Source organism: Gadus morhua, chromosome 14 (genome assembly GCF_902167405.1).
Source record: "Gadus morhua chromosome 14, gadMor3.0, whole genome shotgun sequence".
NCBI classification, from domain to species: domain Eukaryota; kingdom Metazoa; phylum Chordata; class Actinopteri; order Gadiformes; family Gadidae; genus Gadus; species Gadus morhua.
The window spans coordinates 11,330,564-11,358,505 of record NC_044061.1 but is presented as its reverse complement, the minus strand read 5'-3'; the positions used below and the strand labels follow the sequence as shown (position 1 = coordinate 11,358,505).

The 27,942-nt window shown below is 43.8% G+C and overlaps 1 protein-coding gene across 4 annotated transcripts; it reads right to left on the bottom strand.

The window, feature by feature from the left end:
* Positions 1–303: 303 nt before the first annotated feature.
* On the bottom strand, positions 304–27,612 carry mical2a (microtubule associated monooxygenase, calponin and LIM domain containing 2a). 4 transcript variants are annotated; one of them, XR_003979306.1, is made up of 23 exons: positions 27,455–27,612; positions 20,930–21,285; positions 16,363–16,570; positions 15,803–15,919; positions 14,681–14,782; positions 13,471–13,626; positions 13,196–13,296; positions 12,492–12,749; positions 11,881–11,996; positions 11,406–11,532; positions 11,151–11,241; positions 10,172–10,319; positions 9,161–9,360; positions 8,363–8,466; positions 8,096–8,176; positions 7,831–7,971; positions 7,388–7,477; positions 6,916–7,251; positions 6,050–6,151; positions 3,983–4,160; positions 3,815–3,891; positions 2,008–3,648; positions 304–685 (listed from the first exon to the last, which is right to left on the bottom strand). XR_003979306.1 is itself a non-coding variant. In XM_030376151.1 (22 exons), exons 2-22 carry the CDS (start codon positions 21,191–21,193, stop codon positions 3,235–3,237), a joined length of 3,411 nt encoding a protein of 1,136 aa, XP_030232011.1. In that variant the 5' UTR covers positions 21,194–21,285; positions 27,455–27,612; the 3' UTR covers positions 1,863–3,234. The 4 variants fall into 4 exon arrangements, 3 of the variants coding, with proteins under 3 accessions (XP_030232011.1, XP_030232013.1, XP_030232014.1); XM_030376151.1 differs by lacking the exon at positions 304–685 and having other exon boundaries at positions 1,863–3,648; XM_030376153.1 differs by lacking the exons at positions 304–685; positions 6,050–6,151; positions 6,916–7,251 and having other exon boundaries at positions 1,863–3,648.
* Positions 27,613–27,942: the final 330 nt, after the last annotated feature.

Sequence of the window (27,942 nt, the reverse complement as noted above, 5' to 3'; positions counted from 1 at the left end):
TACAAAAGGCTTTTAAAGGAGGCAAAAAAATTCCAGTGGATAAAGTTTTGTGTGAGTGTGTGAGCATTGTTTATCATTGTATTGAACAAGTATGAAGAGATGTATTTCTACAGTTATCGTGGTTTCTATCAGGGTCTGAAAGAATACTTAACCTAATTTTTATTGTTTTACTTAGCCAGATCTGTCTCCAGACTGTTCACATGGCCAGAGATCAGATATACATCACATATAGGACCACACAAAGTGCCCCTTAATTGGTTGAAACAGTATAGTATACCATGTTATGTGTTTGCTTGTTGAAGCTTTTCTCACTTCAGAAAACCTGATATAAGCCCATTAGGCATTCTCATGTTAACGGGGACATACTTAATGTAGGGCCTATGCCTTGAAGCCATTGTTCACCCATTGTGCATGTTCAGCCAAAAATACCTTTCCCCAAAATAAAATTCATGCAAAAAGTTAATATCTAAAATTACCCTTCATGTAGTTTGACCACTGTTCGATTTGAACCTCCATTGAATGCTGCTCATCGATATGAAGACCTTTTACATAGTCATACATGTCAGATCAGTGCTCTCAATTCTAAATGATCACCACACAGAAGAAGAATTGAGAAAGGTTATCTCAGGAAGTGATGGAGGCCACAGCTGTCCGGGTCTTCTTTATAGTCCTCCGTCATCTTCGGCTAAGAGAGATTGCATGTTGAATAGCCTCATGAGACTATCCAAATCTCTCAAATTCATATTGTTTACCAAATGTGAACGTAGAAAAATGTGAATATCAGGGAACTCTTATACAAGCACATACCTTATGGGTACAAATATAATGCAGCACACAATGAATGGTCTGAAGTTTAGATTACATTTAGATGAAAATTAGATAATTGATTAAACACCATAAAGGTGCTTGTGTTGCTAGAACTAGTTGGTTTTACATTTCGGTATAACTTTGTCCGAAACATATTTGTATGGCTAAAATTCCTTAGACTCAACATTCAATGAACAGTAAGGTAGATAAGAAACAAACCATGTCACACATCATTAACCATTAGAGGTAAATATAAATAGTTTAGACAGTTATTCACCCAGAATATCTCCCATTCTCAAAATATCAAGTAATTCTCTAATTATATCGAATGATTTAATTTATTAACCAAGTAACTAACTGGGTTGAATAGTAAGCCTAGTTAATTTGCCATTGTGGAGTGTGTGGATGATGGCTGGTTTGAGCAGGCCCTTCTGGCCCGAGGCTGATTGGAGTATAGGCCGGGTGAGGCTCCACACCTGAAAATGCCTAGAAAAGCCACCTAGGTGGAGTGCAGCAATGTCGGTGGCTGCCACACTTCCACCTAGGTGGCTTTTCTGGGCTCCTCCGAACACAAGGATGCAGGGTTGAAAGACGGTTTATCGAATCGTTTGGAGATATGATACAGGACGCTGGTTGCTCCATGTTGCCATGCAGGAGATCTCTCCTGTGTGTGTGTGTGTGTGTGTGAGAGAGGCTGGTTGAGCCTGGGCGCATTGATTACTCAATGAACAACAGGTGTGCAGCCAAGCCCAGCGCAAGTCCAATCAGACTCAAGCCAGGTGAGGCTGCTTTAACCAACAATAATCCACAGCCATATATTTGGGAAATATCTATGTTATTCATTTTCTTTTTATCAAATCTATTACCTGTACTCAAATTTGAAATCCTGTAAACCCTTGTAAATGTACAGACAAGAATGCTTCCACTGATTGTAAACCATGCAGAGAATACAAACGTGAATATAGAGACAGGAGTGCCCCCTGGTGGTATACTAATGAAGTACATAGGAGCCATTGGTTAGGCGTGCATATTTTGTCTTGCAAAACCCCAAAATGCCTGGCAACACTTCAAACCTTTATTCATTTTTAGTGTCACACACAACATGTTAGACAATATGGTTCAGAGCAAATGGATAACGTAAATAATCGGGTATAACTGCAGCCACACCACAGCATCAACAAGACATGCAGGTGCAATCACCTGCATTATGTAATTTCCCTTAATGATCCAGAAGGTTCCGCAACTCAAACGTCATAAAGCTTCAGGGACATTTTGGGAGAAAGATGACAAAAGAAAATCACAATCAAAAGAAGAAATGTAAAGTTGATCTTGGGACCTTGTTTGTTCTTTGCGTGCACCATTGCGGTGTATATTAACTGAGACATTAAAATACAAATAATAATAGAAAAGTAATATCTTTTCATTTCCCAAAACATTTACTTTATTATTAATTATGTATCATTTAAAAAGCACAACACAGTTAATACATCTATATAAAGGGGATGGTAACAATCTTCTATATAGTTATATTCCAACATTCAGATCACATCTGCACATTAAATAAAAATATATAATGGAATTAATCATTTATGACAAATGATTTATCAGGTGCATGAGTACAATGTTTTGTAGTTAAAATAAAATAAAATTGAATTCTACACTTCGTTTTGCCTACGTGAAGTGAACAGCAGATGGCAGAAAAGTTCCAACGATAATACGACTAAAATGTCTAGATTTAAGAAAAATCTCAGTAAACATACGTGGTTTAGGAAGAACATCCATTCTGTAATTTTGTAAAGTAGTAAACGCAAATTTCTTTATCCTATCCACCACAGAAAGGTACCAATGTCCATGTTATGCCCCTCAACTACGCTAGTCCAGTCAGTAAGTTACCCTCAAGTGTGTCCTAAGCCCACATAACACTTTTAAAGATAGGAGAGTTTTAACCTGTCTAGGTCAACCTTATTCAGCATTAGCGACCCTACCTTTTTTCTCTGGTCATGTAGCACCTATTGAAACAATCTGTGCACATTTTTACTGCATAGCCCTGTTTTATGAAAATACCAAAAAACATCTTTCCAGCGTTGAAACACTTCTTTGATAAATATGAAGATATACAAAACATCTTAAGAGTCCAAATATACAAAACAATCTTAAACTCAAAAAAAAAAAAAAAAAAAAAAAAAAAAAAGGAGGCTGCCACGGGAACCATCTTTATGTATATTCTTTGGTCAAAGTCTTGTTTTCAAAATATATATTTATTTCATAAACATGAAAACAAGACATCGGTGTTGCTGTGAGAAGGTGCTTCCGTGCGTCACAAAGTTGTCGCCATCCCATGGCGGACATAAAGAAGCTCTGATTGCACTTGTGATCGTGGTGTCGGAGTGTGTGGAGGCGAGAGGGAGGAGCAGGCGAGCACAGCATCTATGTGAGCCTGAGGCCAGCATTCTCCTCAAGCCACCGGCGCGCAGGCTGTAAACACAGGGCCACGGCCGGGGCAGCCTCCACATACATCTGCTGCAGGACTCCCTGCAGCACCAGCAGCAGGGGCAAGCCCACGCTCAGGAGCTCGTAGAGGAATGCATAGTCCCGGCCATTGGCCCTGACGTGCACGCCTAGGGCCCGCGTGCGGCGCTGCAGCCAGCCGCTCAGTTGCCTAGGGGCCCCGCACGCAGCGCGGGTCAAACTCATGGGCCAGCTCAGGCCCTTCCTGAGCAGTGAGGTGAGGGTACCTGTTGGTGAGGGGCTCGTCTTAGCATCAGTGGGGCAGTGGGGGGGCCTCTCCGGACTGGTACTACAGGATGTGGGCTCAACAGAGTCCCGGCGGTCGCAAGAACCCTGATGATGGCACAGGAAGGGGAAGGAAGATTACATCCGAGTTGATCGTAGTCTGCTGCATTCCGGTCACTGCTTTGTGTTTTCTACTTTTCTTCTGTGCATAAAAACCCAAGAGAAAAATCATTGTACTGTAATAGCACATTATAGTATACAAAAAACAACTTACTGTGCGCCCGTTTATATTTCTTCGGAGATGGGTCCCATTTTTATGTTGCACGAAATGTGCTTTGCAATAAAGTTTTCCTGTAAAAGCAAACACATATTTGCCATTTCAGTAAAATCTCTGGCAGCCCTTAAACCGTCACCCGCCTCGACTCTTTAAAGCGATACATACCCTGTTCAGAGTCATACACATGCGCGCCCTGGCTCAGTGGCGAATTGCAGGTCTTGCAGCGAAAGCACTCCCTGTGGAAGTAGAGGCCTTCGGTACTGATCCTCTCCACCACGTAGACGCGCTTCCCACAGGAGTGACACTTATCTGTGGACTGTGGCGGTGGCTGATGGACAGACCCCTAGGCAACACAGCCAGAGAGAGGGGCATTAAGTAATGTCTGTTGACAGTGGGACTGCAGAAGAAACTTTCCCCTTCTGTATGCTCATTTAGCAACCACAAGAACACAGACATGCGTGTTTACAACAAACAGGACGATATTAGTAAGAACAAAATCATTTTTCTACATCGACCTTCATGGGACTTTATGACCTGCACCCTGTGTAGATATTTTCCCATTTGAATGATGGATATGGTTGCTCTGAAGTTATCAATTTCCTTCTAATCCTCTCCTTCTTGATAACTAAAAGAGGAGCATTGGAGAGAACATCTGGTGACCACGATAGCGGTTCTCCTACATTCCTCCACATCTGAACTCAGGCTGCCACCACAGAAATGCCCATCATTCTTCCCTGTAGAACCAAGGTAACCAACGCATGAGTTACAACACGGCCCAATCTGAATATACTGTTGATAAAATAATAAAAGGTCTGACTCTAAGGGGGAATATTATGAATACCTATCCATATATTTGACTTGAGCGATGATAAAAAGATATATATTATATAAAATGAGAATGATAAATAAATATATTATATTGCAGATTAAGCAATTGTGAGTATATATAATAAAGTGTTGACAATACATATTTTCAATTATGGATTAAGTCAATCATAATTACATGCGTCTATGTATTTTGGGAGCATCAATGTGATAAGTGAGTGGCTTGCTGCAGAATACAGAAAACCACTCGTGTGGCGATGGTTCATCTCTCATCGTCTCTTTATTAAGTGGCACATCCCTTTTCCAACGTGGGCAGAAAGCTGGATGTGTGGATAGAAATTTGGCGTATGGGCAGAAAGTCGGGTTAGTGGGCAGGGAGTTGAGTCCCATAGCAGAAAGTCTGCAGATAGGCGGAATTCTGTTCCTTTGGTTAGACACAAATAAGATAATTGAGGTGAAAAGCAAGGGGCGGTGACATCATGGTGCAGCATAAGGATTGTTAGGAGTCAATCACTTGCAGTTAGAGAAATCAAAGTCTTACCACACAGAGAAGCAGAAGTTGTATCTCTTCCTTCACTTATAAATGACTTGTTTCTCCCCAAAGGAAAATGCCATTTTGAAAAAATAAATAAAATAATGAGGTGTAAATGTCTGTTAAAACAAGATGTAGTGTGAAAGCTGCGTGAATGGCTTTAGGGGAATCGTTTCTTCTACTGAGAACCGTTTGTTTATATTTGACAGAACTCCTTTGACACACAGTACATTCTCAACATTCTTGCCTCCAAGGATAATTTACATCAATTGTGAAATTCATGAGGGAGTTATGCTAAACATTAAAGTCTCATGCGAGGAAGAAAACACGCGCACACACACACACACACACACACACACACACACACACACACACACCTGGGATATGTGCTTAGATCGAGTATAGAGGTGTGGTGTGAGGCGCCACATGTTGAACTTGATTTCTGATGCGTGGCATGTACTCCATGCACGCCTAGTGCCCCAATGTGGGACTTTAGAAGAAACTGTAGTAGCTAGATAGTGAAAAGTCCGATCTGATGGCTATGGCTGCTGTCCAATAAGCACCATGCTTCTTTTAAGTCTGAAACTTGGTCACTGTATTTGTCCATCTCACTATCATGACGCGAGTCCTATTAGCAGGATAATTCACTGAGGGACGTCTTTGTTGCTGTTTGAATCACGTGCGAGTCACTACAGCAGAACAATCAGTTAGCACAGCTGTTGGACACGGGTCCCAGTGCAAAAACATGATGCGTCCAGCAGCCACACCCAACACTGCATGACCTACGGTGTGAACGCAGTCTTTAGGGGTCGGGGTCAGGCGTGCACATGCGCAAGTAGGACGAGGTACACAGGTCGAGCTTTTCAGAGAGTCACCTTGGGTACATTAGTGGCATCCAACAAATCGCAAAGATGATGTGCCTTGTCCTTTATACTCTTTTTCTGAAACTCCCTAGCATGTTGAGTCTGAGCCTTCTTCTGCAGAGTCACAGGGTTGAAAAGGAACAAAGAAATTGAATGAGATGAAGAGATGGACGCACACACACCCAACCACACACACACACACAGCACACTACAACACTACATCATTATGATGAAAGAGTTCTCTGTATTATCTTTCCAATTATAAGAGGACCGTGAGATCTTGAACGTACTGTGCAGGGAACAATATGGCTGCTGTGCAAAGCACAGGCCTCTCCATTACCTTCATTTACACCCCCGGTGGGTAAATAAGAAGTCATCATCATACTGGGTTCAGGCTGCGGTGGATTTTGACACACGCATACCTAGGAAGAAGCCGTAGCCAACAAAGTCTGCTGGGTCGTTCCCTCATCCAGGAGCAGGCATCTAAAAATATGCTTTTTCCTTTGAATAATAATTTTCATGGCCAATTTTTCAAAACGGGCCAAAATTAGCACGTTGACTCACATTCGAAAAAATTAACTTTTTGTTTCATAGGCCCGCTGCTCTGCAAGTAGTTGTATAGAACTGTATGCCTGTCAGGGCTATTGCGAGGAACAATTCGAACCGGTTCCTAACCCGCCTGCGGCGACCTGCTCAAGCCATTATGGTTAAGCGGGGGGAAATTACAGGACTGACATCACTAACGACAATAAAATGCACGCACACGTTAAGCACCGAAAGTCAAGAAAAGAAGAAAAAAAAGAGGATAAAGTGAGAGGACAGAGGTAGAAGAGTGAAGACAAAGTGGACAGGAAGAGAACGGAAGAAAAGTAGTTCACCTCAGAGATGTGCTCCTCCACCTCCCTCAGGCGGAGGAGCATTCTTCTCATGACTAGGACAGCGGAGCGGCGGGAGGGGGGAGAGGGGGAGGAGGGGAGGTCTGCGTACTCCGCCTCCGCACACCGGCGCGCGGTCGGCGTCTGAGCGCGCGTCTGCGTCTGAGCGCTCTGCTCGGCGCGTCGGCCTTCCCAAAGAGGGTGCTGCTGAAGGGGAGTGGCGTCGGAGGGGTGCTCGCTATGAGGCAATGTTTGCGTGACCCTGCTCCGGGGTTTGGGCGGCACTTTAGGTGGCTGCAGGGCTGCGTACTCTGGCAAGCCTTTATCAAAGTTTTTAAACTGGAAAAGTGTGTGTGTGGGGGGGAGGGAGGGGCGCGTGGAAATTCAGTGACAGAGGTCAGTGATATATTACAGCCCACAAGTTAAATGGTTATCGGATCAAATACTTTTCCATCTTTCCCTGTTCTATCTGTACCTTGAGGGAGGGCTTGGGCGGGGCCGACACCCTTGATTCGCTACAGGGATCCTCCGTCATGCCAGGGTAGTGTGTGAAGGACTGTAGGGTCTGATTTGGGTGGCATTCAGTGAAAAGTCGGAAAAGTTGGAAGACGGTCGAAAGATTACCACATGAAAAGAAAAGAACAGGCAAGCGTATGAGGACAGGGATAACAGACGATAGAAGAAATATCGATCAACCAAACCATTTAGCTCTCATACTCAGTTATTCAATGGAATTAAACTACATTGGACATAAATCCAAATACTTTGTTCGTCCGCTAGTCCAGGCAGGCAGTTTCTAAACAAGGAGTACCGCAGAGGACACACACACAGTATCTTGTGAGCCAACGATTATTTCTGGACTTCACCCGCCCCGTCCCCCTGAGAAGGTTTGGCCTCCATCGTCCCGGTGATGCTCACATGTCTGCGGACGGTGCTAGCGGCGGTGCCTTCGAACATGGCCTGCAGCTGGGTGGCCATGGAGCGAACCCGGTTGTTCTCCCGCGGGGCCGTCTCCTCCAGCAGCGCGGAGGAGTCCCGGGAAGCCTGCAGATGAGTGGCCTGGAGGGGGACACCAGGGGAGACAGGGTCCAGGCTCACAGTCAAATAAACAGCCAGCAAAGAGTTCTCATTCAGTTGCAGAGTGATTGAAGTGTTGGAAGAATAAAGAAAAGGCCTCACAAACCTCGTCCAGATGGCTACTGCTGCCTCCTTTTCGCCGCCGCTTGTAAACTGATTCCGGGGTGCACTCCGATTTCCTCTCCTCCTGTTAATAGTAATTTAATAAGCACAAGCCAACCAAAAATACCACATAAACTACGCTGACGCACTGGAGGGAAAGAACATCACACCGAATATCAAACTTTTTCAAAAGGGATATAAAGGGTATTATTCCCGAAGCCCGTCACAAGTTGTTAAGAATGTCAAATGGCAATATCCAGCAACACATTACCCTGGGCACTCGTTTCCGTGGTTGAGAGACATTAATCCCATTGGTCATGTGTCTCGGGTCGTTCGACGGATACTCCACACTGTTTTCATCAGCAACCCTTAAACCTGTCGATAAGTCACTGGATTTAGCTCCTCCATGGATATAAATACGTCAAATTCATGCATTTCCAGAGTCATAGCAATTCAACTAGGTATGCATAGCAGTCAGCTTATTTTTTTGTACATTAGGCAAACGTAGCGTTGATGTTTTCCCTAATCGATGATGTGAATACCAAAATGCTGTCCTCATCATAGTATCACATCATGCGTTGTATGTGACTAGGCAATCTAAGACAAACACTCCAATTTAAAACTTCTCGTTTTATGGAGCAACTAGCCAGTCCCTTCCCCTCACGCACATACACAGGTTCTTATTAAGATCTGCCACACCAGCGCCCTGCTGCAGGAAGCCCGGAGCAAGACTTCACACCTCGTTAAACAGTCTTGCTTTTGCATACCAGGTCAACCGGCAAAAGTCAATGCAGGGAGGGCCCAAGAAAGGAGGCCGGTTAAGAACATACTGTGTGTATATAGGCCAGGTAAATATATCCACGGCTCCACTGTCCTGTTCTACTTTAGGGACAAAGCCCTGCGGACAGTGTGGGCCGTGTTGGCTTTAGGGTAGACGGATTGCCGTCTTTGAATAGCTGGGGGCTGTTCCATCTTCGTCATGCAGATCCATCCTGGTATGCATGACATGTAAACACATGTGATTTATGACGGGGGGGGGAGGTTACACACGCCACAGGCAGCGCCGTACCTGTCTGAGGTAGAGGCGTGCCGCGGAACAGCTCGTAGATCTTTGACAGGTACAGGATCATCTGCGTCTTGTCCACGTCCGGGGCGGCCGACAGCTCCTGTCCGGACGTGAACGGCGCCACGCCAAACTCCCGCTGGCCGACGTCGAACGCCAGCTGGAGGTTGGCGGCGGCGTCCTCCTCGGTGAGGGAGCTGAAATCTCTACAATGGCGGGGGGGGGGAAACAACGAGGACCGACATGACCGGGGTGGAAACGTGAGAAGGTGACACAAAAAGGACAGTTTGGACGCGATTTCATGACGTGCCGCCGTAAGACAACACGGCTAACACGGAGCCCCCTCCCCCCCCACCCCGTCCTAAGAGGAGTGCAGGGAAAGCCAGTGGGATCCTTGGATTTATATGTTTACGTATTACATGTCAGCCGGTGTTATGCTTTCTTTTTCCATTCAAATGTTATCCATACATCCCAAAGGGGTTGCTTTGTATACATGGTTGCTACTAGTAGCAGTAGTGCTACTGAAAACAGCTACCATGATAGGTTTCCCCTTCATGCTTCAAAGTCTACTCCACTCCCCAAGTGTGAAAGAGGTTGCCAAGCAACAATGTTTGCTCTTCAGGAATATGGCGGATTCCGTCTTGGAAGGGTAAATACACAATTCCAGTGTGGGATGAATAGTAATACCATGGATTAAGAGACATTACAACCATTCTAGGTAACATTTTTTTCAGGACATTGCCATAGAGTATTGTATTCCATGACGCATCAGACATCAATGAGTAAAAGAAAATCATTTAACAGCAACCAGCAAAATCAAAAGGCACAAGCATGCGATAAGGTGTCACACACCTCGGTGAAAGAACTAGTGACATGGCATACATACTTCACATACAGAGGGAAGGTGGGAGGTGCAGACGTAAGATCGCCGTCGAGTCGAGACAGTGAATAAACCACCGGTGTAATGCTAATCATTTGACACGGCAGCCTGACATGCGTGGATAGAGTATCACTTACACAAGCTGGGAGTTGAACCTATGGATCAAGGCGCAGAGGGCCAGGCCGCTATGCCAAGAGGACGTCAAGTCGGTCACCGACACATTCCTGTAGCCCTCTGTCTGCTTCTGGCACCAGGTCAGCAGTCGACCCGGTCTAATCTCAGACTCTGAACGACAACACAAAGATATCACGTATCAACATCGCCGGCAATGCCGTCACTCAACAAATTGAAAACACTCCCAGAAATGTGTAATGTGTTTTGTATGAACCAATGACCTAAAATGGTATGAATATATATGTTTTTGTTCCTTTCTATAAAAGACTGCGCTTTGATGTAGATCATACAATCTAGTATGATGTCACCATGGTTACTACGGCCAGAAAACATAATTGGCATTAGAGAGGGTAGGATGCCGTCATGGGTAGTAAATCATGCCCGACAGATAGGATCAGAGAGAGATGAGGAGGGAGCTGAGGTATGCACACATCCCCCTGCCCGGACACGTTGTACATGCTGCCTGGCTCCGGAACTCACCTTAGTACACAAGTTATTGAAGAGAAACTCCAAAAAGGAAAAAAACGGTCTTAAAATGTGCGAAAGCAAAAAAGCACACATAGGTTGTGCCTGGCTATCATTACAACATTATCCTGGAACGTGTTAGCCCTAAATCGAGATGCAGTCCCAGTTTTTGTAGACTTTGTAGGATGTATAAAATAAGGTGATTGAGGTCAAGAGCATACTTTATCACCACATCCCATTCCCCAGTGCTTGTAACAACTGATCTAGACGAAAACAAATGGTAAAACCATCTTTCATTTTCCATTACCCGTTCTACACATTAGCAGGCCTTAATTTAATTAAATGACTCAAACCGATCAGCATTCTCCAACAGAGGCCCACCGTACAACAGATCAGGTCGGACTACAAGGTCCACTAGTCCTTCCTCGGCTCATGTTTCAGAGCAGTGCTGTGCGGTCGGTTCACGTGCACACTCACCTCGCCTGTCTATGTTGACAGGCCGTCGTATGGTTGCAGACCGCTGCAGAGGGCAGGCATTGAGCTCTCTGGTGACATACAGGTGACGTACCTGAGTGCAATACATAACACATGACAGTGACGCAAACAAATGACGATTGTAGGATTTAACCACTATTAAAATGATATCTTCCATTGAGTTTATGATAGTTTTATTTCATTAAGCCTTACTAGTAACTGAGTTAGAGAAAATAAAGGAGTGAAGTGAAGCATCACCTGCTTTGCCTTGACACTGGAGAAGTTTTTGTTGGGGTACCGGCTTCCAGGGTCTATGGTGTACAGATCAAAGTTCTTGGCCAAGTTCTCGGGTGTGGTTTGGGGAAGCAGTCTGTAAATGCTCTCCCTATGGTACGTGTGGTAAAGAAAACAAGCCATTAAATACAGGAAGCTCAAATTGTTGTTTTTTTAAATAAGAAATCCTTCTAAGGAAGGTAACCAAAAATAATTTGCGAACCACAATGTATTGCAACACCAGGCCTCAATGACTAAATGTCTGGTTGATAGACCTGAATATATACAAATATTTTTCCAGGATAAATATAGCACCAACACACACAACGATTTACATGCGCTTTTCATACAAATCTAGTCGTTCCGACGGGTGCAACATAGAATTCTGCAACATGCATTTCCCATCCATGTCCAAATTGAACGAGTAAAGAAATTAATTTCTGTGTGCATGAGCCTGTACCTCTCGGCCAGCAGCTCCAGGACGGGCCTCTCCTGAGCCCAGCCCCTCACCATCCAGGCCGTGTCCAGGGCGGCCAGGAAGCCCCGAGCACAGCCCGTACCCATGGGCCAGAAGGGCTACGTCAGGGACACAAACACAAGGACCATGTCAGCTTCAGGACTCAGAGTGTGCTGGTCATGTTAGGTAAGACAATGCAGCTTGCTGCTATGAACGCTAGACGCCAAAATAGTGGGAAGTAGGCGGCATAAGAAGACAAGTTTAGGAACAGTATTGGTGTGTTCCATTGTGCAGGTAGGCTGTATATGAGGACATGTTTAGGGACAGTATTGGTGTGATTCATTGGGGAGGTAGGCTGTATATGAGGACATGTTTAGGTACAGTAATGGCGTGTTCCATTGTGCAGGTAGGCTGTATATGAGGACATGTTTAGGAACAGTATTGGTGTGATTCATTGTGCAGGTAGGCTGTACAAGGACACGTTTAGGAGCAAAGGCGAAAGCTAAACTACAATTTTTTTTAATATCATTTGAAAAATCCATAAACAAATTGACTTAATAAAGTCTTGCACGATATGCTACGTCGCCGTACTAGCAGCACTCATCCCTCCTCACCTCTAGCAGACTGTCCCCGACCAGTGCCACCAACAAATGGCGCCCGTGGCGCTCACGCACGACCGCCGCGTGCTCTGACGCGTGCATGCTGGTGAAGTCGAACATGGCCACGTCCGGCTGCCCGTAGTGGTTGGTGGCGTAGTCCAGGGTGGGCAGCTGGTAGTTGGTGCCAAAGTCAGCGGCCTCGCGGGCATAGCACAGCAGCGCTTCCTGGTTGACGTTGTTACTGCACAGCAGACTCTGGGTGTCGACGTAGTCCTGTGTGCAAACAGGAAGGGGCGAGGGGGAGTCAAAGCGTGGGAACGCGTCTAGAGTGTGTCAGTGGAGTCATTTCCCCTTTTCCATCGAACTGGAGTTCGCGTTTTTATTTCCTTTTTTATAGATTATATGGGAAGATACCGTCAACATGATGTTCATTATTGAAATTGCTGAAGCATTTAATGGTGTTTGTAAAACTCATACAATGCGAGACCATCGGAGAGCTCGACGACGACATTAGGCGCCTGATTACATAATTCTATGAAATAAAATGTCGACTCAACAGGCCCTCTTCAACCTTTGCGGACACCTCTAGATCCTGTGGTGTTTTATTGTGAGGTTTCATTCTGCACTAGTCAATGGCCGCTGTGCACCAAACCTGCCTGTATCACCTGTGCATCACCCCAGTCCATTCGCTGCAGACCGCCTAAAAAATGTCAGCTTACGTGAATAACAACCCCCTTGTCCAATAGGCTCTGCTTCTTGGCTGTCATGACAAAGTAATGCGTCTTGTCTTTGTAGTACACAATGTTCTCCAGGTCAATACCTGCAACAGATGACAAATGGGATAGTGAGATTTATGGGAAACAAATTTGAGGCACGCACGCACGCACACGCACACACACACACACACACACACACACACACACACACACACACACACACACACACAGGGGGTCTATTTACTATTATGATTGCAAGCTGATTGATTTCCACATACCCGTCTCCTCCTTGAGATCAAGGAAAAACTTCTGGTTAAAGATGAAGGCCAACCCACTGATCTCCTCCACTTTAGCCTCAGCCGTGGTGTTCCTGTTGGTGAAGTTGGCCGTGATAGCAATAGCCAGCTTACCCCGGAACTCGGTCCTGCTAAAACCTGACAATCACGCAGACACAGAGAGCGGGACAGAGTTCGCTTTTAATAGTTTGATTAACCCGACTACACTGTACACACCGTTTCTATTTTTATTGTATTGTTTCTTTGTACATTCTATCTTATTTATTTGTATACATTTATTTTTGTAATCTTTTTGTGCTTCGGCAATGTAAATGTTCTCCATGCCAATAATACTCGTTGAATCTTGACAGTGAGAGACAAAGAGAGAGACCAAGAGAACACAAGAATAGACTTTTAGTCGTGAACCTACTCGCTTTATGAGATCTATATGTTTATCCTCTAAATCCACAAGGAACCGACTTTTAAGTACCAATAACAAAGAGCTATGGTAGGATCAGTAAGAGTTGAGACCGATGCAGTGAGTTCTAGCCAATCACAAGCCTCGGCTTGAGAATGGGACTATGAACTTAAATGTTGCATGAGGAGCCTGACATCCACTTTGAGACACAAGACGTGTTGGAGGAAATTATTTCTGATCTGGGGACTTGAGTAGGGAACATGACTAACACAGATACCATCAAAGATGCATTCTTTGAGATGATGCAGTTCATTCGATAATTCTAACTATAAGGGTTGATGAAGAGATTTGCATTTCGTCATATACCAATGTTTTAAGTCAGACAATTGGTATGTGGTGCACAGACTATATTTAAGTCTGCCTAGCAACCACAGCAGAAGACTATGCTGACTAGATGGAAAAAATAAACCCTTAGGCCTCATAATTACTGAATGAGCTAAACGCTATGGCAGACTGCAAAAATGCCCTTTTTAGGAATAGGCCATTTCACTGGTAGATTACGTCATTTAAGAAACGCAGTGAAAAAAATAAATGAATGGTTGAGAAGGGCAACCCTCAAGGGAACAGCAAGCGTGGGAGTATAGCATTAAACAAGAATAGCATTACAATCACCTGATGCTACAAGCCCACTGTATTCATAATAATATTATTAATAGAGAAAAATCATCATCATCATCCTGGATCATATAGTGATTTGCTTCAGGCACAAAATGGACCCCTAAACAACCGCCTCACCTTCCAGTGTGTTCCTTCGTCCATCTGCGCCGACCACCACATCAAACTCAAAATTAGCCACGGGATGATCCGCAGGCAGGATGCCAGCCCTCCAGCCCAACGCTAAAGACAGGAGGCACACAAATATAATCATTAAGAAGAGCAAACCAATGGGATACCTGAATCTCATTGTCCAAGACAAGTCTGCATTTGTGCCGGATTGACGTTGCGGTGGGCCAAGTCTTGCAGCGGCAGCCTTTCCATATGGAAAGGCTGGGACACAGATTCACTTTGTCAAAAAAACCCTACTTATAAGAAGGACGGTCTTTAAAAAAAGATGTATCAGCAGACTGTATAAACCCATGCATTGAAATATAAGAATATAAATCATTTCTGTGAGTGACAAAGATGACAGCTAATGAGAACAGAGGTTGCTCTGCCGCTGAAGGAGGCCGAGTGTTGCAAGTGAGTGCTGTGGGTACAACCATAGTCCTTCTGTTAAGAGTCCACTTCCTTGAAGAATAAGGTTCTCCATCACTCTATACTCATTAGCTTCTATACCTTTCAGCCGCATGCACGCAGATGTTCGTGTAAATGTGTTTCATGGACAAAAGATTTCTCAAGGTGCTGTGTTCTACCTCTGTGTGGCAGTATAACTTGTCCGTGTCCTCACTCCTCTTGAAATAATTGCGCATGGAAAGTGCACTGTGATAACCGGGCACCGGCAAGTATGTCAGAGCGAATGAAGTCTCTATGTTTAGAAGGCCGCTTGTTGCTATCAGGCTATTTATATTTCGGTACAAGGGGAAACACTTGACAACACTGTAGCAAACTTTCCAACCCAGCATTTTAACAACTTCTGCAAGATAAACTCAAACATGAGTTCAAGTTAATGACATTGGGGTGTTTGATGTGTAACATAAAATAAATCAGGGGAGATAAAGTGGATGACACGGGGTGTGTACTGAGCTATGTTTTATAACTCTAGTACTTAACTGTGTTACATTTTAAACTTCTGCCTGTGGATTTTATTTACTAAAATATTAGCATTCAACAGGAGGAGATCAATTACAAAACAATGTTGATGGAAATCTCAACTTGGGACTTTCCTGAAATAGTCTTCCATATGAGGGAGAGTGCTACCTTCATTCTCCTGGTCCTCTGAAGGCTCCAACAGCTTCACAAACTCCACGTTGATGTGAAACTCCACTCCGACAATCAGGGCAATCTTAAGCAACATGAGCTGCAGCTGCTGTATACCTGTCAAGAGGAGGCCATTTGACATTACTATTAATACTAAAAGTGTCACCGTTTTGCCGTTGGCGGTGGACAGAATTGAATTGAAATCCAATCCACCTGAATTGTAGTTATGTCTCAGGCATCAACTGATATTTTGCTATTGTACAATAGACAAAACTTCTGCATTTGTCCAGTCGATTCCCCATTTTAAACTTTTCCAAGAAGTGATTTTAATTTAATACATTTATTGAAGTAATGAACGAAAAAGAAATGAATGAATAGAGATACTATAATAGATTACTTTGTTACATCCAATTATACAGGGATGAGGGGGAATAGATCGACCAATAGATAAATCAATAAATAAAACCATCAACCAACGAATAACCCTCTACTGTCCACTTCAGCACGCTAATCAAATAACCCGTGGAAGCCGCTGACGTCACTCAGCGCGGGCCACTCACTGATGTGGTCGATGGCTCCCGCGCAGAACTTCCCGTAGAACTTCTTGGCCCCCAGGCCCCGGAGGTCATGGATGGTGAAGGGCCACAGGTGCAGCACGTTGTTCCTGGAGAACGAGTCCCTCTTCTCGATCACCACCACTTTGGCGCCCATCAGGGCGAGCTCGATGGCCGTCCGTAGCCCACAGGGTCCCCCTCCGATCACCAGACACTAAAGGAAGGGGCCGAGTCGAGTTTTATAGCCCTTAATCCCAGTCCCACTCTCAAAGGGCTTCACCAGCCACATCCTGCTACACCCCACAAACCCTAAGTCCTCTAAAAAGGGCAAGGAATATTTGTGAGAGGGAACCCAGAAGGCTCTTGGGGCCCTTCCTCCTGGGACAGTTGGGAGTGCAGCAGGTGGGCCGATACTCATCTCACCATGAGGATGTCTCTTCCGTCTTTGTTTTAGTGAGTTGCGATAAACTACTAGGCCCATGAGCCCGTCCTGATCACTGGTTCAAACACCGTTTACGGGGAGATTAAGTTCATGAGAGTCAGGGAGCGCTGTCAGAGTTTCAAAAACGATGACGTCGCCAAAGAAAAGGGTAGAAATCAAAAACACGTTTTATCCGAGATGGACTGAAAAAAGATTTGAAAAGACAAACTGAAATTTGCATGGAAGGCTTTTATCAGAAGAGAATACTCTTCTGCTGTACTACTTCCAACCACAATCCCGCAGGAGTACAGAGAGCCACAGCATTACTATGATCGGCTCCATTTTGTAAACATATTTTCTGCCCAACAAAGGCCAGACTGATACTCATTGTGAAATGCAAACATCAATATCTGGATTGTCTCACAATGCTGAGTAAACCACCCCTAAGACCATCATCACGACTGGACGCCTGGCCACCTCACCTGACGGATACCAGCGACCATCGCCAAACTACTACATGGACAATAATCATCTCCTTTTTTCTAACAACCTAATTTGTATTAAATCATTTTGCTTGTTATGCTCCCATTATGTCTGCCCTTCATGATACCCCATGCTCTCCTAACCCTCCCTGGAAGGAGGGTTCCCTCACTCTGCAAATCTTCTCAAGGTTTCTACCTTGATCATTACAGCTTTTTTTTCCCTGGTGGCCTGTGAAGCCCTTTGGGGCTGTAACTGTGATTAAGGGCTATGAGTAAAGTAGACCCGACTTGAATAAGTCAAAAAGGAGTTCACGAGGCATTCATGATAAGGGTGCCTGGAGCAAGTATATACCAGTGGTGAGGTTGTTTACAGCACAAGATAACACATTATATAAGCTTGTTGTGCAGATCCAAACGCATCGCATCTACAGGAATTACGAAACATTTGAATTGGGATCAAGTTGGCAAAATGTTCTTGATACCCAACATGCCCGTTCATGCAGCATGTTTATAAAGAGTTTGCAACCAGTTGGATAGAGTACAAGAGCAGGTTTATGAGTAACATATTTGCTAGAAGTAAAATGCCTTTGTAAATTATCACGAGATGTGAATTGCTTCCGGTAACCCAGTGCAACGTGGACTTTGTGCTTCAATGCACTTTAAGGCCCATATTAACCGAGTAACTTGGATAGCGTGTGCCAAAATACTATTATTTGTATCATGTTTGTACATGAAAAGTGATGTATTTTATTCAGTCGTCTTGGGAATGGTTACACAACTTGTCTGAGAATGCATGATTCACTCCGGCACCGGCCCCAAGTCTCCTTATTTGTGTGTTCATGTCTGTCTGTGTGTGTCTAGGCGTCAGTTAATGCCTGCGGCTGAAATCTTTTGATGCCTTGCCCGGATCCAAGTCATCCCTGAGTCAGAAAGCAGCCCATGCTGAGCCAAACTCCACATGGTGGTTTCCTGTTCCCATAGCCCTTAAACAAATCGCTGCTCCAAATTGTCTTTTAACCTGCCCCGGGGGGAACTGTTTTATCACTTTGACTCGTATCTCTAACACCCCAATTTCCAGGACCCTGGAAGAGCTGAGGGTGGACCAAGTCGACCCCTTCCTCCATCCAGTAAAGGAAGGAGAGGCGCTGGCCACACGTTCCACCCGGGACACTCATTTCCTCCCGGGTCCAACAGCAGAGTCCAGTATGAGGAGAACCCGCCTCCGACAATATTGTGGAAAGTCAGCGTTTCAACACCTGTTTGGGGCCTCTCTCAGAGGAGAACATATTTTTCCCTAGAAAACACCCTCGCTGTGTGCGCTGTTCAAAAGGATCCTGCTGGTTCTAAACAAACATGACAGTAAGCTCGCCGGAATACTGCAGTGAGAGCTTCCTAGTGCATCAGATTATAAATTGGTTTAAAAGATAGAAAAAAACATCACAGGGCTGCAAGTACCCGATGGTAACTTGGTGAGTAACAGGATGCAAACGCTTGGGGAAAACATGACCTCACTAGCCTGTGGCCGTCGGCATGAGGAACACGGCGCTCGTCATTCTTTCGACGGGGGTGTGATACACGTAGGCTGCACTCGGCTGGCTCAATCTGATAGATTGTTGTTGTTTTTTCATGGTGGAAGGAAAGGACGATTGCCGAGGAAACGCATCACCCTCAAATGAGACTGCACAGTCCACAAATCTTCCACTGTGGAAGTTCATCCCAGCTCTGTGTTACTCTCTTATCTCCCTCCGTACCGCTACCAGAAATGAGCTGTTTGTTATGATTACACGTATGCTGGCTTCCGCAGGGATAGTTACTCAACTGCTGCACACACACACACACACACACACACACACACACACACACACACACACACACACACACACACACACACACACACACACACACACACACACACACACACACACACACACACACACACACTTTATTCTTTGATTACTTCACTGGGGACGATTTAACAACAGGTCACACCCATTGCCAAACACCATGGACTGTCAAAGTAGATTGGGTTCCTCTTGCTGTCACATCACTTTTTGGCATCAGATTTTGAAGCACAATGCACACAAATGTTGTGTCTTTGATGTTACTTGCCATATTGCCTCACCAGGAAGAACCAACAAGTGGCAGACATCTTGACTGGCCAGCAGGGGACCGAGACATCATCTGAGTCAAGCAACACTCACTCAAAAGGCATCCGTAGCCATTTGGGATAAGAACATCCACCAGAATGGTACCCCTACATTGCAAAGATAAAAGTTCTTCAAACATCTGTGGCATGATAATGGGGATTATGAATTTCGTTAAGATCCCAAAGTATGCCCTTGCGCACACTCAGGCAACAAAAAGAAGCAACACACTAAACAGAATAACATCAAAAGTGCCCATGACACCGTCTATATGAACGCTCTTAACACCATTTTTCTTTCCTTTGAGGGTAAAAGAGGGGCAATGTTACATTTAAAAATAACAGTGTCAAATCATTATCGTTGAAACCAGCGTCTTACCGCCATCTGAATCATTCAATGATACAAAAAGACGCGTGACCAGGTGCATAACAATAAAACAGAACACTAACAAGCCTAGAGCACCTGGTGTAGTTGTCCACAGGTGACATCACCACACCCTGTTCAGATTGCAGCCACGAGAGGAATTGGTTGGTGAGGCTGGTTGGTGAGTGACATCACATCCTCTCAGATAAAAAACAGGCTCACTAAATCATGACACGTCATCACCCAATAATTGTCAAACAAATTGTACTGGCAGATGTTCCATCATAAAATCTGTTGGCACAACCCACAAAAGTGAGCAAATCTACCTTTTGGAAACACCTCGCAAATTAACAAAAGATCAATTCAAATCCAAACAACACAGAGCCCACGGTCTGCAATGTTCATCTGGTATATTACTTTACTGTGAGGTGCTACTTTATTAAGCAACTTACTGGATTTTACTTTTTAGGAATCACTCATACCAAATTTGTAAGGTTTTGTGCCGAGGCCACATGATGTAAAATCACTGTGCCTACAAAAGTTTAACTGCAACTTTGGTGTGAATTAACACATCTCGTAAAAGCACAGCAAACTCTGGGGCATTTAAGATGCACTTTTATAACAATCTGGGCCCGAATCCACCCCCTTTAATTGGCAACTATAAAAAGACGTCAGCCAGACGAACCAGGACAAAATAATAACACTCGAGTGAAGCTGTCGAATTGCGGTGATGTCACCTGACAGGAACACAGAAGTATACGCAGAAGTGCTCCAAATTGTATGTCGAAAGTATTTAAAAAACGGTTTAACTTAAACCTACAACCTTCAAACCAGGCTGTACATCACAATAGCTTTTTTTCGGCACCTACTAAAATAGTTTTTGATAATTTGGATTTCTTTTGGATTGCTATTGTCAGCCTCAATTATAAGTCACTTTGGATAGAATTGACTGCTAAATGAATGATGGAATGTACGAGCCATCATTGGAGTAATGGTAATTTGATATTGCCATATCCAACGCTGCACAATAACAGAAAACTATTAAGCAAATGAAAAGTCCAGTCGTAAATAGACTTCCCAGTATCCAGGTCAAGAGACAATATTAATGTGACTCTTTAGATTGTGTGGTTAAAAAAACAACATCAACGACAACAATACATTACCTTGGTGCCCACACACGCTTGTCCCTTCTTGTACTCCTTGTGTGCGAACCTCTTGTCCAGCTTGCTCCAAAGTGCTTTGGCTTTCCACGTGGTCATCTTGTCCTTCAGACTGCTGTAGAAGGTGATGTGCTCCAGGGGGTCCAGCCCCAGTTGAGCGCACATGACGTTGAAGGCCTGCAGTGTGCACTTACAGGCCGGCGCCTGCGCAAAGTTCTCAAACAGCTTCATGACCAGATCCTTCGGATCTGCCGTCATGTCTCCCATTGTAGTCGTGTTGGGATCGCTGAACTCTCCGGCAGACGTTCTGCTTTCCTCGTTGGTGGTGACCCCGCTGTTAAACCCACAGGCTGGTCCGTCTGCAAGAGGAATTTAATAATTAAACTCATGATCGGCAGTTATAGCTTATGGAAAATCTTCAGAATTGGCTGACAGGAAGGAGATTTTTCCCCTTTTCCATGTAATTATGATGACATTCAATATTCAAGGTCTTAAATCTAAAAAAATTATATTACCAAGTATATCTTCAGCAGTTAAAATTGTGTATGATTTGTTTCCAATATTTAGGGTTAGGGTATGGGTTAATCCGTAGCGAAAAATAGTTTTATTCCATTTAGTAAATCAAAGTTCACACTTGTATTGGTTGAGGATTGACATGGTGTGACAACATGTTAAAGGGGTGATATTATGCCAGCGTTATTACAAGCCGTTTGAAAATCAGATTTTATCCTGTATTTTTTCAGAGCGTCAACCTAGATGTATGCTGGATAGATCAGTCTACCAGCCTACCCAGTGGACTGTAGTAATCTTTTCTAATATATCCATCATACATCTAGATTTACATTCCCACTTGTAATGGCTTATCACACTCACAGCTGGTGGCCTAATAGCACCCCTTTAATAGCACTGGTACACAACCTGTGAAGTATCCCAGGGTTTACTCAAATCAGCCATCAAGCGAGTGGGGGTTCATGGTAACACTCCAGGACTTCAATTTCAATACAGCCGAAGGTAGCGCTGAAGGCTGGATGGAAGCCTACAGTGGAATTTAGTTTCTTTGTACTCTAAATTTGCCTTTTTTTCCCCTTAGGGTGGAGTACCTGGCTACAGTGAGGCAGAGGTGACTTTGATATTCTAATGTAGAGGGGAAGTGAGGGACGGGAAGTGAGAGACAGGCATTGTTGCACAGGTTTCGCTGTAATCAAGTAATTTCCTTACAATATGGTTCTCGTAGTTCAACTATTGCTCCCGAGCTGGTATCCACACAATATTAGTTGCGAGTACCTGTAGTTTTGAGAATTTTTGAAAAATGAAAATGGTTTTGAGTTGTTATTTAGCCCATTTTGTGGCGGATACTGACCTAAACCCTCTGTCAGATGTAGGTTTCCCTACTAAACTGATATATAGGCCTAATAGGTTCATGCCATTGGCACCATGTTAGCCTGTAAAGGATAGCATTACATGACATCATGACATCAAAGACGGTAGATAACATTAGTATCATGCCCTGCCAAATAACCATGGTGATAGCAGAAGCCTCAGTAGACATCATCCAGGCCCTTAGCCTCACTCACTCAGCGGCAGTCATCATATACTGACTGGTACCCCAGCATGAGAGCAATACTCCTGCACGGGTCGAGATAAAAGCCCCACCAGAAGCATTTGCCTGGAGACAGTCCACTGCCCAGACTCTATGAGCCCACATTCCAGTGCCACGTGGCTGGAATAACTCTGAACTGCTCCATCAGCAGCCCTGAGCTGTGGGCCCAACGCCCACAAAGTCCCCGGACTGCTTTCCACTCAACCGGCTATTCAGTGGTTTTGTGTGACCACGCCCCTGCTTTTTTTGGGTTGAAGTGTTTGTGAAAGAGCATTGGTGTGATTGCTAACTAGGTTGGGTTAAATATAGGAAAGACGTGTGTGATACAGGTGTTTGCATGTATCATTGGGTGCGATTCATTCAAGGTTATAGTGCACGCCACAGATTTAATCTTATTATCTCATTAGCTCATCATCTGCATCAAATACAAATCCCACTTGATACTGGGGTCAGTGTTGTACATTTAACAATGAAGGTCAAGAAATAAGAGTACAACTTCTGAACACCAGTCTCATTTTTAGTTGAAGGCCAGAATAGATTTTTGTTCACCCATTTAACATCGCCAAGGAAACAATAACAATTATTTCCTGCTTACAAATACAAATGTTCTTTGTGTTGCAGTCTGAAAAATTATGTTTAACTTCAGTTTCATACACGAAGTTCCATTGTCCAAAACCGCACTAACACCAATCCCAGATCCCTTCTATTGTTCCAGTGAGCGGAATCCAGTCCATTATTTCATTCCTTATTTCCCCAAACATCTGTGTTAAGGTGCAGCATTGCCCATTTGCATGTAGAGAAGGTAACGAAAATGCCCAGGGATTTACAGGCTTTGTCTTGCAGTCACTGGAAGCAGATGTTTTTGTTTGTACTCTTGTATTGTAGGGATGGATTTTGTTGAACAGATCACCAGGAAAAATCGATGCCTCGAAAAGTACAAACAAAGGATGCACCACTCTTGTTGTTTCTCTAGGACGTAAGGAAGGGAACCCCTTTACCGGTAAGGATATTGCAGTTGACTCGTTCATATTTGAGCTTTACAGTTTAGCTGAAATTAAGATATGCTAACGACAACCAAAATCTTTGAATAGGTGTTTAAAATAGCAAGAATAAAAAAATCAATGCTTCAGGCCAGTCAGCCTAAAGCAAAATAGTTCAATACTTTAACTGTATTGTCTCGCACAGAATATCATGAGCTCGCCATCTCGGGTCTGACGGAGTGGAAAGACAGCTGCGGGCAGACAGAACCCTGCACCACAGAAGCGGCTGGACAAATACATAGAAAGACAACAGGCGGGAGCATACAACACACACACACACCCCAGTTATATCATCTGAAAGATTATCTGCCTTGGTTTGATCCACTGGTTTCTTCCACCAGACATATGCCTTTGTAATGAGTCTAAGCTTTCTGATTTAAGCAAATAGTTATGGGAGATTGAGCATACAGGCTCTTTGTCTATTTAGTTGTACAATGCTTGCCTCCTCCTACTATGGTGCCATCATCATGTGTAAATATGGGATGTTTGCATTCACTTTCTGTATGATCTTGAATGCAGAATGACTGGCACCCCCCCCCCCCCCCCCCCCCCCCTTCCCGAAAGAAAAGAGGAGCAATATCAGGGAGAGTCACATTCATGCCTACACAGACACAGAAGGAACTTTGCAAGTGTGTGTGGGCATGATCTGTCATATAATTACACACCTCATGTGCAGATATTATAAAAAGGAATATGTATTAATTACAGTACAGTTAATAAATAAGCAGGGCAAAAGCAAATTTGAGAGGAAACAGTGGCATGGCACTTCTATACTTGCTGTTTACTTCATATTACTGCCTGAGTCGATCGCAAAACAATAGGAAACTGACAAGCTCAAGGGAAACAGAGGGACGACTGGGAACTACACGCAAGTTCGTGGCCGGCCAGCTACAGTAATTACAGACTGTGCTAAAGAAAACCAGGAAGGAACCCTCTGCCCTGATAAGCAGGCCCCACAAAAACAGCATGTTCATCTGGACTTCAACCCATTGCCACACACACACACACACACACACACACACACACACACACACACACACACACACACACACACACACACACACACACACACACACACACACACACACACACACACACACACACACTATCTTGTCAAATCCTAGTGCCAAAACAAACAAACACAACGTCATGATTAGTTCATCCAACATGTTGTAATCTGGCTACTCTCAGCACACCGTCAACTCTTCTATGGGGGTCAGGTTTCATTCAAATATAAAGATCAGTGTTCTGAAAGCCACTAATCGATTTATCTGTTCCTACAGAATGCAATAATTTCTGGATCACACGCATGGAATAGATAGCTACGATATTTCTCCAGCTTTCCAAGAGGATGACCGTAAACTTTGTTGTTCTTTCATGAAGGTATGCAGAAGAATAACAAAAGGAATGTGCCCATTATCTCATGCCAAAAAAGTGCGTAGCCACCAAAGAAATGCATGTATCCAACGTAACATGGATCCATCAAAACAAATCCACAACAAGGATAGGAACGGCAAGCCTTTTAGGGTGTTGGCAAGTGTAGGAAACAATCATGGAACAAAAGGCGAACAAAATAAACAAGCAAGCGCCATTAGTTGATCAGTTGTCCATCCATTAACACTCTCCAGTCTCTATCAGGAGGTGTTTTGATGCCAGACATTTATTCCTCTGTGGTAATTCAACTTTCGGAGAAGCCATGCTTAGAATAGAACAGTCTCATGTTCAAGAGGAACACAGCACATGACACAGCACAGTCCTGTAGATGGGACACCATATGCCCTGAGCAACATTCACTTCAAACAAACAATCACAGGACCAATTCACTGTATTCTGTGACACAGAGTTTACTTATGTAAACTAATAGACTTTCTTTTTATACTCACAGAGCATTATTGTATCAGCCCATGGCTACTCCTGCGGACAAGCACAATGTCAAATGGGGGGGACCATCAAAGCAGTGTGTGTGTGTGTGTGTGTGTGTGTGTGTGTGTGTGTGTGTGTGTGTGTGTGTGTGTGTGTGTGTGTGTGTGTGTGTGTGTGTCCAGATCAAACCTACAAGTGTGCAGGCTTTTTCTTCAGCCACTTCAGTGAAGAAAGATGGAAAATCCTAATTTCCCTGTCTTTAGCACACAACGAGGAGGCATTCACCACAGCCATGGACGCTAGAGGTTCCCTGTTGCAACCTGCCTGCATGTATAGAACAGGATTTACATAGATGTCCATTCCAGGGGACCAATATGGTGGAGAAGTGGGCTGAGGATGTACTGCATTTGTCTGTGCATTTTTGCCCCAGCAGCAACAATAAGTGAAGCCAATGGTGAGAACTTTTACGATGGCTACACACATATGAAAGTGACATGTAGCTAGAAATATAGGTCCAACCCAAAGTATTGTCATGGTTTAAACAAATTTATAACAACAGAGAGAGGGCATCGACTGCAGCTCATCTCTTGAAAGACTGGAATGCTTTGTGTGAAAACAGCAGTTAGTCTCGTCCCTACACTCAATAGATAAATAGAATAGATAGACACAAACATATATGCATACACAAGCCTAATAAATACTGCAGTATAATTAGCATTGTGTGGACGATGGGCATCTGGCTACACAAGTAAAAGGGGACACTAAAGAATGGGCCAATAGTGCTGTTTTTCTGGGAACACTGCATTTAGGTTAAGCCTGCACAAACCACAAATGACAAACTTCAGACGAGAAGTCGACAGGGACTTGAGCATGCTGTGCACAAGAGTGGCTTTTGGCTTAAGCTTTAAAAAACATGGGTTTCCCAAATCTTAATAATCTACGATTATTAAGGTAATTCAGAGTCAATTATACTCTTGACCTTGTGTTTGACTTTTTACAAGTGGTGGAGACATAATATTAACTTCTCCATACAGTTGAAGGCATGAAGATCCTGCCATTTAAATACTGCCAACGGTTCTCCTTTTAGTTAGCCAGATGCTGTTAATATAAGAGTCTTACATTTTTTATTTGTCCAGCATTAACAGATGTGTTTAATGAATCCATCACGTAGGCTACCGACAGAAGATTATTTTAGGCTTAACGTTATAGCATGCCTGACGAATGTGTTTTCTTAACAAACCAGGAAACATTTACTCATTCAAAGGCGGCTGGAAAACACTTGCACGGGGGCAAGACTCGGTTGCTTTATCCAAATATTTCTCTGAACGAATCAAAACCATTTCTTACAATTAGTCGCTGCAGGGGACTCCCGATGAAGTTTAAGGTAGAAATGCTACCTGTCGAGAGATATGTGGGCTTTAATCCTCGTTTTAGGGTCTAGTCTGATTCAGTTCAATAGCAAAACGTGAAATCCCACTCGATATCGAATCCCATTTGACAGTGAGGTGATCTCCCAAATCTCTTCTGGCTTGTTATTGCTTGTGGTTACAGGTGTCTTGAGCAGGTGGAGCCGCATGAGAAAAACACTCTTAAATTGGTTGCATTTGATTAACTTTTAAAGATATTTTTTAAAGTAGCCTATTTTATGTAAGGCATGTTTAAGTAGGCCTATGTGTCAAATTACTACAATGTAACTTTTATTTTAAAGCCTAAATCGATTGTGACTCAAAACTATGTTGCATAAACAGATCACAGCTGAACAGTTAGCGCAAGAACCGCTGGGTCATATCCCATGCGTAAAGAGAGACCCCGGAGTTACACTTCCCAAGACAATGCTCTCCCTCTTAAGAAATAGTACCATGTTTAATGAAATTGAGGATTGAAATCCAGAAACCGCCAGTTCTCTCACAGAAAGAAACCCTAGAGCAGCCCAATTCAGAAAACGAAGATGATACCAGGTGTTAATATTCACTGATTTTAAACCACAGGAAAATAAACACCACTTCTTACGAATAAATCACTTACTTCATCTCACAGGAAGAAAGATGAACTTTTCCCTCATCCAATTATTTTTGAAACACAGAATCCGGAGAAATATGTGGCAGCTCGTCCCAGTCGCCCAGTGTAATGAAAGCAGCTCCACCATAGACTACACACTACTGGCCAAGGGCGGAGCGCAAAGTGCTCCACACACAAATAGAAAAGTTGAGCCGTGACTAAACTAACCGTGCACTTCTAGCCTCGACACACTACCGCCCCCATGCGAACAAAAGGGCACATTACATGCATAATCAAAAAATATATCTCGGTATGTCTATTATCACTTTTTTTGTGTTCTAGTAAGCTTAATGATTTGGATATGTAAACGGGCAATAGTACAGGACGATTATGGGAAAGCCTCTACAGTTTGTCCATAAATGACATTAAACAATTATTTCAGGGCTATGAGGAATACGAAGTTAAACAGCGTCATCTTCTGGTCAATCTGCAACCACGCAGCAACGATACAAATA

Excerpts from the sequence above, each read along its gene's own strand:
- mical2a (XM_030376151.1), bottom strand. The coding sequence starts at position 21,193 with ATGGGAGACATGACGGCAGATCCGAAGGATCTGGTCATGAAGCTGTTT. Across the intron at positions 14,783-15,802 it reads AGAGGACCAGGAGAATGAAG|CGTTGGGCTGGAGGGCTGGC; the intron begins GTAGCACTCTCC and ends TCCTGTCTTTAG. Across the intron at positions 6,152-6,915 it reads TGGAGGAGCACATCTCTGAG|AAGAAGGCTCAGACTCAACA; the intron begins GTGAACTACTTT and ends GTGACTCTGCAG.